The 12,750-nt window shown below is 42.2% G+C and overlaps 1 protein-coding gene across 4 annotated transcripts in view; it reads right to left on the reverse strand.

The window, feature by feature from the left end:
* The window catches only part of LOC143278137 (cytoplasmic aconitate hydratase-like), a 70,531-nt gene that overhangs the window by 20,538 nt on the left and 37,243 nt on the right, over window positions 1-12,750 (reverse strand). For all 4 annotated transcript variants that reach the window (XM_076583168.1, XM_076583169.1, XM_076583166.1 and 1 more), the window contains 6 exons: window positions 12,530-12,701; window positions 9,615-9,715; window positions 4,404-4,532; window positions 2,745-2,892; window positions 1,085-1,220; window positions 101-185 (listed from right to left, as the gene is read on the reverse strand). In XM_076583168.1, the coding sequence (XP_076439283.1) occupies window positions 101-185; window positions 1,085-1,220; window positions 2,745-2,892; window positions 4,404-4,532; window positions 9,615-9,715; window positions 12,530-12,701 (771 nt within the window). The remainder of the gene's footprint in view (window positions 1-100; window positions 186-1,084; window positions 1,221-2,744; window positions 2,893-4,403; window positions 4,533-9,614; window positions 9,716-12,529; window positions 12,702-12,750) is intronic.

Here is a 12,750-nt window from a genome sequence, read left to right on the forward strand (position 1 = left end):
CCACCATCTCCCCTCCCCCCACACACACACACACTCTCTCTCTCTCTCCAACACACACACTCCCACAGACACACACAAACCCACACACTGGACCACTGACCTTTTCAATAGCAGTGGCAACTTCCTCGGGGAGAGGCCCACTGTTTCCTATACACGTCATGCACCCGTACCCCACAATGTCAAATCTGTAATGACACAATAATGATGATGATGATAAGAAGAAGAAGGAGAAGAAGAAGAAACAGTCGAGTGGTAACTCTGTACATGGACAAGGGACACAATTTCAAGTCAGCGCTGCTTATGCCACAGACTCAGCTAGCACACAGGAAAATAAAAGGTACTTTGGAACAAACCCAGACACTTCCTTTACTCTCCCGGCCTCTTTTTTTCTTTAATAATCATCATCATCATCATCATCATCATCATCATCATCATAACAAATTCTTAAAAAGTATCCATAATAGTAATAATGATAATTAAAAACAACAGAAACAAGTATAAACAACAACAGCAGCAACAACACCTACACCAACAAGACAACTCTAACAATAATCAACATGAACAACAAGATTAACAACAACAACTAACAATAACAACCACCACCACCACCACGAATAACAATATCAATAATACCAAAAAAATTAACAATATTCTACTCTTCGTACTGAAAATACATTCCGTCTCCTGAAATCCTGCACAAGTGTGGCGGGTAATAATAATAACAATAATAATAATAATGGATACTTATACAGCAGTCTATCCACAGGTGTGGGGTGGAGGGTAATAATCATAAAAGTGGATACTTTTACAGCACACTTTCCAGGAAACTGCTCCAGATGCTTCACATAACACATGAACATAACACATTAAGCCAAAATGCACTAAAATGTACCTGGCAAACTAGAAACACACACAAACACATAATGCATACGATACATATATACAAAAGCATATGTTCAAACATACATATATGAACATCCCCCCCCCCTCTCCCCCCCCCCCTTCCCACAAAGAAACACAAGGTATCTAATCACCACACACCCCACTTCCCACGCACGCACACTTGAAGGGGCCACCCACTCACCCCAGCTTCTGCAGGTACTCAGTGACGCCACTGTCTCTAAGGTAGTAGGTGACAACCCCGCTGCCCGGGGACAGGCTGGTCTTGATGTAGGGCTTGACGCTCAGCCCTGCCTCAACGGCCTTCTTGGCCAGCAGACCTGCACACCACACCGCCCACCCAACACACACACTGCTGATTCTGTTGAATTATGTTTTTTTGTTTTTTTTACCTGCTCACCTGTTATTGATGCTCGGCCCTGCCTGCACTGCCTTCTTGGCCAGCAGACCTGCACACCACACCGCCCACCCAACACACACACTGCTGATTCTGTTGAATTATGTTTTTTTGTTTTTTTTACCTGCTCACCTGTTACTGATGCTCAACCCTGCCTCCACTACCTTTTTGGCCAGCAGACCTGCACACCACACCGCCCCCCAACACACACACTGCTGATTCTGTTGAATTAGGTTGTTGTTTTTTACCTGCTCACCTGTTATTGACGCTCAGCCCTGCCTACACTGCCTTTTTGGCCAGCAGACCTGCACACCGCCCCCCCACACACACACTGCTGATTCTGTTGAATTAGGTTGTTGTTTTTTACCTGCTCACCTGTTATTGACGCTCAGCCCTGCCTACACTGCCTTCTTGGCCAGCAGACCTGCACACCACACCGCCCCCCAACACACACACACTGCTGATTCTGTTGAATTAGGTTGTTGTTTTTTACCTGCTCACCTGTTATTGACGCTCAGCTCTGCCTACACTGCCTTCTTGGCCAGCAGACCTGCACACCACACCGCCCCCCAACACACACACACTGCTGATTCTGTTGAATTAGGTTGTTGTTTTTTACCTGCTCACCTGTTATTGACGCTCAGCCCTGCCTACACTGCCTTCTTGGCCAGCAGACCTGCACACCACACCGCCCCCCAACACACACACTGCTGATTCTGTTGAATTATGTTTTTTTTTTACCTGCTCACCTGTTATTGATGCTCAGCCCTGCCTCCACTGCCTTTTTGGCCAGCAGACCTGCACACCACACCGCCCCCCAACACACACACACTGCTGGTTCTGTTGGATTAGGTTGTTGTTTTTTACCTGCTCACCTGTTATTGACGCTCAGCCCTGCCTACACTGCCTTCTTGGCCAGCAGACCTGCACACTGCCCCCCCCCCCCCACCCCCCCAACACAACACACACTGCTGATTATTGACTGGCTGCACACCTGTTCACCTGTTACTGGCTGGTCACGTACTGCAGTTTACATTACGTTACATGGGTTGTGTTTACCTGTTTTTGACACACACAGGGTTATCTCCTCACCTGCACACTGCAGTTTACACTATAAATGAATTTAAAAAAAAAAAAAAAAAAAAAAAAAAAAAAAATATATATATATATATATATATAATCCGCAGTGACCAAAACATCCACTGCCAAATAGTTGCTACTGAGGAAAAAAAAACAAAGACCTGGCACTGAAAGAGTTAAAAAAAAAAATTAAAAAACAAAAAACAAACAAAAAAACCCCACCTACCCCCATGCCTCAGTCACACAACACTCCCCCCCACACCCTGACCTCCTGCCCCCCCACACACCTCCCCTCCCCTCCCCCACCCTCCCTGCACTCCCCACACCACCCCCACCCCTTCCCCCTCCACCCTCCACGTGCTCTGACCTGCCCCCAGCATGACGGAGGGGTTGGAGGTGTTGGTGCAGCTGGTGATGGCGGCGATGACGACGGAGCCGTGAGACAGCGTGTACTCCTGACCCTCGTAGACCAGGGGCACTGTCGTGGTCTGCTTGTCCTTGGGGATGGCGTAGCCCTGAAAACATAATAATAATAATAACAACAACAATAATTCATAACTTTTCTATAGCGCCATACCCTGTACTAATGCTGCTCAAAGCGCCTTACATCACTGAGCCAGATGTATAAACATAACATAAAACGTTACAGATATAAACATAACATGAAACGTTATGACAGCATGCACGTAGGCATGTACGTAGGTTTGTTTCATGCTTCAGGTTCAATATTTCAGCTTCAGGTTCAATGTTTTCAGCTCCAGTTTCAGTGTTTCAACTTCAAGTGTTCAGCTTCAGTTTTTGTGTTTCAGCTTCAAGTGGTTCAGCTTCAAGTGGTTCAGCTTCATGTTTCAGCTTCAAGTGGTTCAGCTTCATGGTTCAGCTTCAAGTGGTTCAGCTTCATGTTTCAGCTTCAAGTGGTTCAGCTTCAAGTTTCAGCTTCATGTGTTTCAATCCTAGCCTCTCCAGTGACCAACCTCTCCAGTAACCTTTCTGTCCAGTTACCAACCTCAATGTCAGAAGTAACCTATCTCTCCAATTATCAACCCCATTCTCTCAAGTAATCAATCCAAATCTCTCTAGTCACCAATCTCTCCAGAGACTAATCTCTGATGACTAATCTCAACCCTCTCCCCAGTCAATCTCAACCTCCGAAGTCACCAATCTCCACAGCAACTGATCGCAAGGTCCCCTCTGATCAATCTCACAGGGAGATCACTGTCTCGGGAAACTAATCTCTCGAGACAAATCTCAATCTCACTGATCTATCTCAACCTCCCCAGTCACCACCAATTCTTCCACTAATCGATCACCCCTGCCACAACCATCCCCAACCTCTTGAGACTAATCTCTGGTGACCAATCTCAATGTCTGGACAATCTCAATCTCCCCAGTCACCAATCTCTCCAGCAACTGATCACAATCTTCCCCCGTCTGAAGATTAATCTTGGGTGACCAATCTCAATCTCTCTCTGGTCAGTCTCAACCACCCCAGTCACCAATCTCTCCAGCAACAGACTGCAATCTCCCCCCACCCCCCTCCCCCATGATCAATCTCTGGTGACTCAATTTCTCCAGTCAATCTCAACCTCCCCAGTCACCAATCTATCCAGCAACTGATCGCTATCTCTCATCCCCCCCCCCTCCCGCCCCACCCCCCTCCTGTCTCTGGGGACTAATCTCAATCTCTCTCCAATCAATCTCAACCTCCCCAGTCACCAATCTCTCCAGCAACTGATTGGAATCTCCTTCCACCCCTCGTCTCTGGAGATCAATCTCAACCTTCCCAGTCACCGATCTCTCCACTAATCAATCATCCCCCTGCCATCATCATCCCAAATCTCTGGAAACTAATCACTGGTGACTAATCTAAATCTTTCTCCAGTCGATCACAATCTCCCCCCCGTCTCTGGAGACTAACCTCAATCTCTCTCCCAACCTCCCCAGTAGTCACCAATCTCTCCAGGGGCCTAATCGCAGCCTCCTCCCACCCTGAAAAAACCCCTGTCTGTCTCTGCAGCATCTTCACCTTGCGGCCGATGTTGTTGTTGAGGCAGGCCTGGAAGTCTGTCTTCATGTCGGTGACGGGCACCTTGTCATGGGGCAGCTTGGGCCCTGAGCAGCACGGTACCACTGTCGACAGGTCCAGCTCCACAACCTGCCACACACACACACACACACATGGATGCATGCACAAATGCAAGCACACACACACATGCATGCACATGCACAGAGTATATGTGCACACACACACATCCCAATCCCCCATGCCCCCTCCCCCCCCCACACACACACACATGCGTAGACAGACAAGTCAAGATTTTATTTCATGATGGTAAATTGAATAAGCAACCATTGCTTCTTTTTTTTTTTTCACATCAAGCGATCAATGAAAAAAATCTAAAAATATATAGGAGAGAGAGAGAGAGAGACAAGACAAGACAAGACAATGGAGAGAGAAAGAGAGAGAGAGAGATTCAGATTCAGATTCAGATTATTTATTCATTAATAGGCCTAGGCCCCTTATGAAGGGGTAAGTGACAATATAAGTAATAACAAACAAAATGAAAATATATAACCAACCATAATACATACACACATTACATAAACGCTGCAATGAAGTACAGCATCTTAAGATGTCACGATATCCCGAAATTTAAATGCCTGGTGTAAAAACAGTGCCAGATTCCATATATCAGCATGTCTCGTGGATGACAATAATAAACTCAGTTTGAATAAACATGGCTGTCGATAGTACTTAGGTGGTATATATTTTTCTCTAATTCTACAAAGAGCTGGACAACGAAAAACAAAATGTACCTCGTCTTCTTTGTCTTCTTTACATAGTGGGCAAATTAAATCATTGTCAGTAAAATCTCTGTATCTATAGTAATGTGTAGCTAAGTCTGACACGCCTAACCTAAATCTTGTTGTTACATACTTCAAATACATGTCCATGTTACATACCAAGTACTGTTTAACATCATGCGAATGTCCAAAAGTTCTATAGAAGCTAAATCTTTCACTGTTTTGAATATGGTAATTCCAGTCCTGCCATCTACAATCAATCAAGCGTTGCCGGAAAAGTCTTACAAACTGATTTATACTACCAACACCTTGATTCAACCATACATCACCAAATCCATATCTAAGTAAACAAATACGTACATCTGTGACCCAATTTCTCTTTCCCCTAATATCTAACTCATACAACATTTTGTAAGCTCTATAAGGTATTCTATAATCTTCCATTTGTAACAACTTAAGCCAATAACGTATACACTGTATAGCAGAGTTAATATATATCGGATGTCTATTTGTTTCACCATAAACAAGATCATTAGGTGTACGCAGATCTACGCCTAGAAATTTCTTCAACGCAAACAAATGCACAGATTCACATTCCAACGCGGCTTTATGCAGACCCCATAATTCAGAACCATATTGCATGACGGGTTGTACCTGAGCATCAAAAATTTTCAAAAACAATTGTAGAGAAGTGTTATTTAACGAAGATAATCTTTTTATAACACACAATAAGACATTTTTGGCCCTGCTAGCAAGATCTTTACAAGCAGAAACAAAGCTCAAACGTGTAGTAAAATTTATCCCCAAATATTTATAAACATTGACAACAGGCATTGTAATACTATCATAAAACCATCTTTCCCGTGAACCTAAATATCCCCCCTTTCTAAATACAATGATATTACTCTTACACATGTTGACTTTCAGTTGAAGGGAACTTGCTGCACGTTGTAAGTTATTCAGCTGAGTCTGTAGACCAACAATAGTTTCTGACAAAAGTACAACGTCATCTGCTAATAACAAGATAAATAATTCAAATGCATCAAAAGAAAAAGTGGCACCATGTCTTCCGTTATTAATAACATCAATGGCCAGTTCATTTATGAGATTGAGATTGAGATTGAGATGGTTTATTCATATAGGCCACAGCCCCTTTGAAGGGGGATATACAGTAAAATGCTAAAGTCATACATTCAAAAGTCTTCATGATGTAACATATACATTTCTCCTTTTGAGTGCTTTATACAGATATAGAGCGAACTCCTTGACAGTCTTTTCATTTGTTGATGACATTAACATGATAAGTCTAAACAAGCAAGGGTGTTGACAGTATTTAAGTGGAATCAATTGTTCTCTAAGATCTCTTAATACTGGGCAACACAGCACAAAGTGAACTTCATCTTCTTTAGATTCTTGACACATTGGACAAAACAAATTTTGGGCACATGATTTTCGATACCGATAATAATGCGTACATATTTCAGTAACACCTAATCTAAACCTTGCCAAAGTACATTTCAGATGTCTATCAAGTCTCATTGACAAATAAACTGGCATATTATAAGGTATATGACAAAACATTCGATACAAATCAAATCTGTCGCTATTCTGAATATGAGAGTTCCAATTTTGCCATCTACAATCAATTAATGTTCTACGAAATACATGATTAAAATTACTGATATCTCCGACACTTTGGTTCAACCATACGAAACCAAAACCATACTCACAAAGTTTCATTCTCACATTAGACACCCAATTTCTCTTGCCTCTATTATCTAAATCTAATAGCATTCTATAAGCTTTATGGGGTAATCTGTGCTCTTCCATCTGAGTTATTTTCAGCCAATATTGAATACATTTAACAGTGGAAGTCAAAACTATGGGATATCTGGCTGTTTCTCCATACACTAAATCATTAGGTGTTTGTAATGACAATCCGAGCAATTTCTTTAAAGCATATAGGTGTATTTTTTCACAGTATACAGCAGCAGAATCGAGACCCCATATTTCAGCTCCATATAGTACCATAGGTTGAATTTGTGAATCAAATAACTTTAAAAATAAAGTTGCAGAATCGTTGTTTAACAATGATAATTTCTTCATTATACACAATAATGCATTTTTAGCTCTGCTAACGAGATCTTTACAAGCAAAGGCAAAACTTAAACGTGTCGAGAAATATAAACCTAAGTATTTATATATATTGACAACAGGCATTACATCTCCATTGTAAGTCCATCTTTCTCTTGATGCAAGGTACCCTCCCTTTCTAAATACAATTATATTGCTTTTTGCCATATTAACCTTTAATTGTAAAGAAAATGCAGCTCTTTGTAAACTATTTAGTTGAGTCTGTAATCCAATTACCGTTTCCGATATTAAAACAATATCATCAGCTAACAAAAGAATAAAGATTTCAAGAAAATTATCTGTAAACTTTGCACCATGCCTTCCAGAACGTATAACTTCAAGAGCCAGCTCATTAATAAATAAAGAGAACAAAACGGGACTACAAACATCACCTTGCTTTACACCAGAAGTGCAATTAATATATTCTGTCAGAGCAGCGCCAGATCTCACTCTTGCCTTAACACACTCATACATACTCACAACACATTTATAAAGTTTTCCATGGATACCATTTTTAAGCAAAATAGGCCACAGCAACGTTCTATTGACGGAATCAAACGCTTTCTCGAAATCAATAAATGCTACATATAATTTCCGATTTAGACAAAACTGTTTTTGAACAAATGCCATTAATGTGAACATGTGATCTATAGTGGAATAGTTTTTCTTGAACCCTGCTTGGAATTCACCTGTAATGTTATTATCACTCACCCATTCTTGCAGTCTCCTGTTAATCACAGCACTGTATAACTTACTACATACATTACACAATGAAATGCCTCTGTAGTTATTTGGGTTGTTTGCGTCACCTTTCTTATACAATGGAAGGACAATAGATTCTGACCAACTTTCGGGATAGATCCCTTTGTCAAATAAAGAATTGAAAAAGTTAACAAGAAAATCTAAAACTACATTAACCTGGCAGGCATTTTTAATCAACTCACCTATAATTCCATCTGGGCCAGAAGCCTTGCGAGATTTTACCTTTCTTAAAGCAAACAGAATCTCTTCTCTTGAAATAGGACGATTTAAATTTTCATCACCATACTCACCTATACTCTCATGTTCACTGTCCCTATTTTCCAGCTGACTATAAGAGTCAACGTTTCGTTCAAGCAACTCCCTAAAGTGCCGAAACCACGTTTCTAAGCTAATGTTATTCACAGGTTGAGTTCTTTTCCTTGAAATTTTGTGCACATAATCCCAGAATTCTTTTTGACTTTTTATAGACTGAAGTAATCCACTTAATAGGCCATCATTGTATTCCTTCTTTTTTCTTTTCAAAAGACGTTTGTATTCTTTCCTAGCTTTACAAAAGGACTCACAGTTCATTTATGAGAGAGAGAGAGAGAGAGAGAGAGAGAGAGAGAGAGAGAGAGAAAAGAAACAAGCAGATGAAAAGCAGCAACAACAACAAATGTATATACATATACCAGAATAATGTGATAATGGTACACAACTGCATTTCTATTTCACACACACACACACACACACATACACACACACATGAACACACACACGCATGCACTGACATTTATTCTCCTCACCCATTCTTCTTGTTTTGTTTTGCTTCAAAGATTAAACAAAATCTTCACAGTCAAATCTATTCTCCTCATCCATCTCCCTCTTTTTCTCCACAGACTTTAACCCTGTTGCTGCCACACGCGACTTCAGTCGACCTGACAGTGCACAGGCACAGGTGACCAGTCGACATCAAGGAGTCATACTAAAAGGACCATTTTTCACGTTGTAACAAAGATTGGCAGGTCGACAAGACAGTGCACAGGCACAGGCGACTTCAGCTGACATCAAGGAGTCATGCTAAAAGGACCATTTTTCACGTTGTAACAAAGACTGGCAGGTCGACGAGACAATGCAAAGACACAGGCGATTTCAGCTGAAATCAAGGAGTCATACTAAAAGGGCCATTTTTCACGTTGTAACAAAGATTGGCAGGTCGACGAGACAATGCACAGGCACAGGCGACTTCAGTCGACATCAAGGAGTCATACTAAAAGGACCATTTTTCACACTGTAACAAAGATTGGCAGCTGCAGCCAATTTCCCATGCAACAAGACAATGACTCACCACTGCCCCCTGACCTAGTTTGTCGTGAAGAAGTCCACTGAACTGCTTTTACATGAGCTGAAGCCTGTGACCGAGAAAGTGTAATACATTTGCCGCTGGAGGGGAGATTGGGGGAGCCTGGGGGTGAGGGGGGGGGGGGGGGGGGGGGGGAGGGGTGCGGCAGTGGGGATTCACACAGTAAGCTGGCGGTGAAAGGGTCAAGCGACTGACCTGAGAGAACTGAGGGTCCTGACCGGGGTCGCTGAAGTCCCTGAAGAGCATGGTGGCTCGCAGGTACTGCTCAATCATCTGGATCTTATCCTCCTCACGCCCTGCCACACACACACACACACACCACTGTACACACCGCTGGTTAAGTTATACCGTCACTGATACTGAGGGAGGAAGGTGGCAGAATGATTAAGACTTTCATCTGCCAAAACAGTGTCTGCGAGGGTTTGGTGAATAATTCATAATATACGGGCGCAACAGCCGAGTGGCTAAAGCGTTGGACTTTCAATCTGAGGGTCCCGGGTTCGAACCTCGGTGGCGCCTGGTGGGTAAAGGGTGGAGATTTTTACGATCTCCCAGGTCAACATATGTGCAAACCTGCCAGTGCCTGAACCCCCTTTGTGTGTATACGCATGCAGAAAATCAAATACGCACGTTAAAGATCCTGTAATCCATGTCAGCGTTCGGTGGGTTATGGAAACAAGAACATACCCAGCATGCACACCCTCGAAAACGGAGTATGGCTGCCAATATGGCGGGGTAAATAAACAAAAAGGTCATGCATGTAAAATGTTAAATGTTACATGTTTGTCTGAGTGTGTAGTTGTGCGTGTCTGAAATCTGATTGAATGACACAGGAAACGAATGATGAGCGCCCAATGGCAGCCGTCAGTCGGCTCTACCCAGGTAGGCAGCCTGTTGTGTAAATGACTCCGTGTGTGTAAAGCGCTTAGAGCTTGGTCTCCGACCGAGGATAGGCGCTATATAAATATCCATATCCATATAAATATCCATATCCATCCATACAGCACCTATTGATTTTCATCACATCATTACACACATGGACACTTGACAGAACCATCCACCACACCTGTTTTTTGATTTTATTGTCTTAATTATTTTCAATGTTAAACAAGTCTGGTTTCATATTGATTTGCTCATTTATCATCTTTTTTTCTTCTTTTTTTTTGTAATATTATTATTAGTAGTAGTAGTGTTTTTATGTATTTATCTATTGTTTTTTATTTATTTATTTTATTTTATTTATTTTTGGTTATTTTATTTATTTATTTATTTTCTAAAATTTATATTATTATTTATTTATTTATTTATTTATTTTATCTATTCATTATTTTTTTTCTCAAGGCCTGACTTAGCGCATTGGGTTACGCTGCTGGTCAGGCATCTGCTTGGCAGATGTGGTGTAGCATATATGGATTTGACCGAACACAGTAACACCTCCTTGAGCTACTGATACTGATACTGATACAACGAAACAACCCATGGCAAAACATTACTGTCCTCTTGCAAAATTCTAATTCCTAGCAAAATTTCTAGCTAAAATCAACTCTAATAGAAGCACAAACATAAGTAAGTGCACTAACTGACAGAATCATACACAACTATCTCAATCATCCCACATGTCTGACGTGGACTGACTGACAGAAACATACACAACTATCTCAATCATCCCACCCCACACGTCTGACGTGGACTGACTCACAGAATTATACACAACTGTCTCAATCATCCCACATGTCTGACGTGGACTGACTGACAGAGTGAACCACAACTATCTCAATCATCCCACCCCACACGTCTGACGTGGACTGACTCACAGAATTATACACAACTGTCTCAATCATCCCACATGTCTGACGTGGACTGACTGACAGAATTATACACAACTATCTCAATCATCCCACATGTCTGACGTGGACTGACAGACAGAATTATACACAACTATCTCAATCATCCCACATGTCTGACGTGGACTGACCGACAGAATTATACATAACTATCTCAATCATCCCACATGTCTGACATGGACTGACTGACACAGTGAACCACAACTATCTCAATCATCCCACATGTCTGATGTGGACAGACTGACAGAATTATACACAACTATCTCAATCATCCCACATGTCTGACGTGGACTGACTGACAGAATTATACACAACTATCTCAATCATCCCACATGTCTGACATGGACTGACTGACAGAGTGAACCACAACTATCTCAATCATCCCACATGTCTGACGTGGACTGACTGACAGAATTATACACAACTATCTCAATCATCCCACACGTCTGATGTGGACTAACTGACATACACAACTATCTCAATCATCCCACACGTCTGACGTGGACTAACTGACAGAATTATACACAACTATCTCAATCATGCCACACGTCTGACGTGGACTGACAGACAGACTTATACACAACTATCTCAATCATCCCACATGTCTGACGTGGACTGACTGACAGACTTATACACAACTATCTCAATCATCCCACATGTCTGACGTGGACTGACTGACAGACTTATACACAACTATCTCAAGCATCCCACATGTCTGACGTGGACTGACCGACAGAATTATACACAACTATCTCAATCATTCCACATGTCTGACGTGGACTGACCGACAGACTTATACACAACTATCTCAATCATCCCACATGTCTGACGTGGACTGACTGACAGAATTATACACAACTATCTCAATCATCCCACATGTCTGACGTGGACTGACTGACAGAATTATACACAACTATCTCAATCATCCCACATGTCTGATGTGGACTGATTGACAGAATTATACACAACTGTCTCAATCATCCCACATGTCTGACATGGACAGACTGACAGAATTATACACAACTATCTCAATCATCCCACATGTCTGACATGGACTGGCCCACAGAATTATACACAACTATCTCAATCATCCCACATGTCTGACGTGGACTGACTGACAGACTTATACACAACTATCTCAATCATCCCACATGTCTGACGTGGACTGACTGACAGAATTATACACAACTGTCTCAATCATCCAACCTGTCTGACATGGACAGACTGACAGAATTATACACAACTATCTCAATCATCCCACCCCACCTGTTTGGCGCAGGTAGTGCAGGCTCTGCTGGTCCACGGGGAAGAAGCCGACAGTGGCCCCGTACTCTGGGCACATGTTGGAGATGGTGGCCCGGTCCGCGATGGACAGCGCCCCCACCCCAGGCCCGAAGAACTCCACGAACTTCCCGACCACCCCCAGCTGCCGCAGGTGCTGCAAAGGGAGGCAATCGCCAGGTTAGAATTACAAAAAAAAAAAAAAA

The sequence above is a fragment of the Babylonia areolata genome, chromosome 35, assembly GCF_041734735.1.
Source record: "Babylonia areolata isolate BAREFJ2019XMU chromosome 35, ASM4173473v1, whole genome shotgun sequence".
Classification (NCBI taxonomy): Eukaryota; Metazoa; Mollusca; class Gastropoda; order Neogastropoda; family Buccinidae; genus Babylonia; species Babylonia areolata.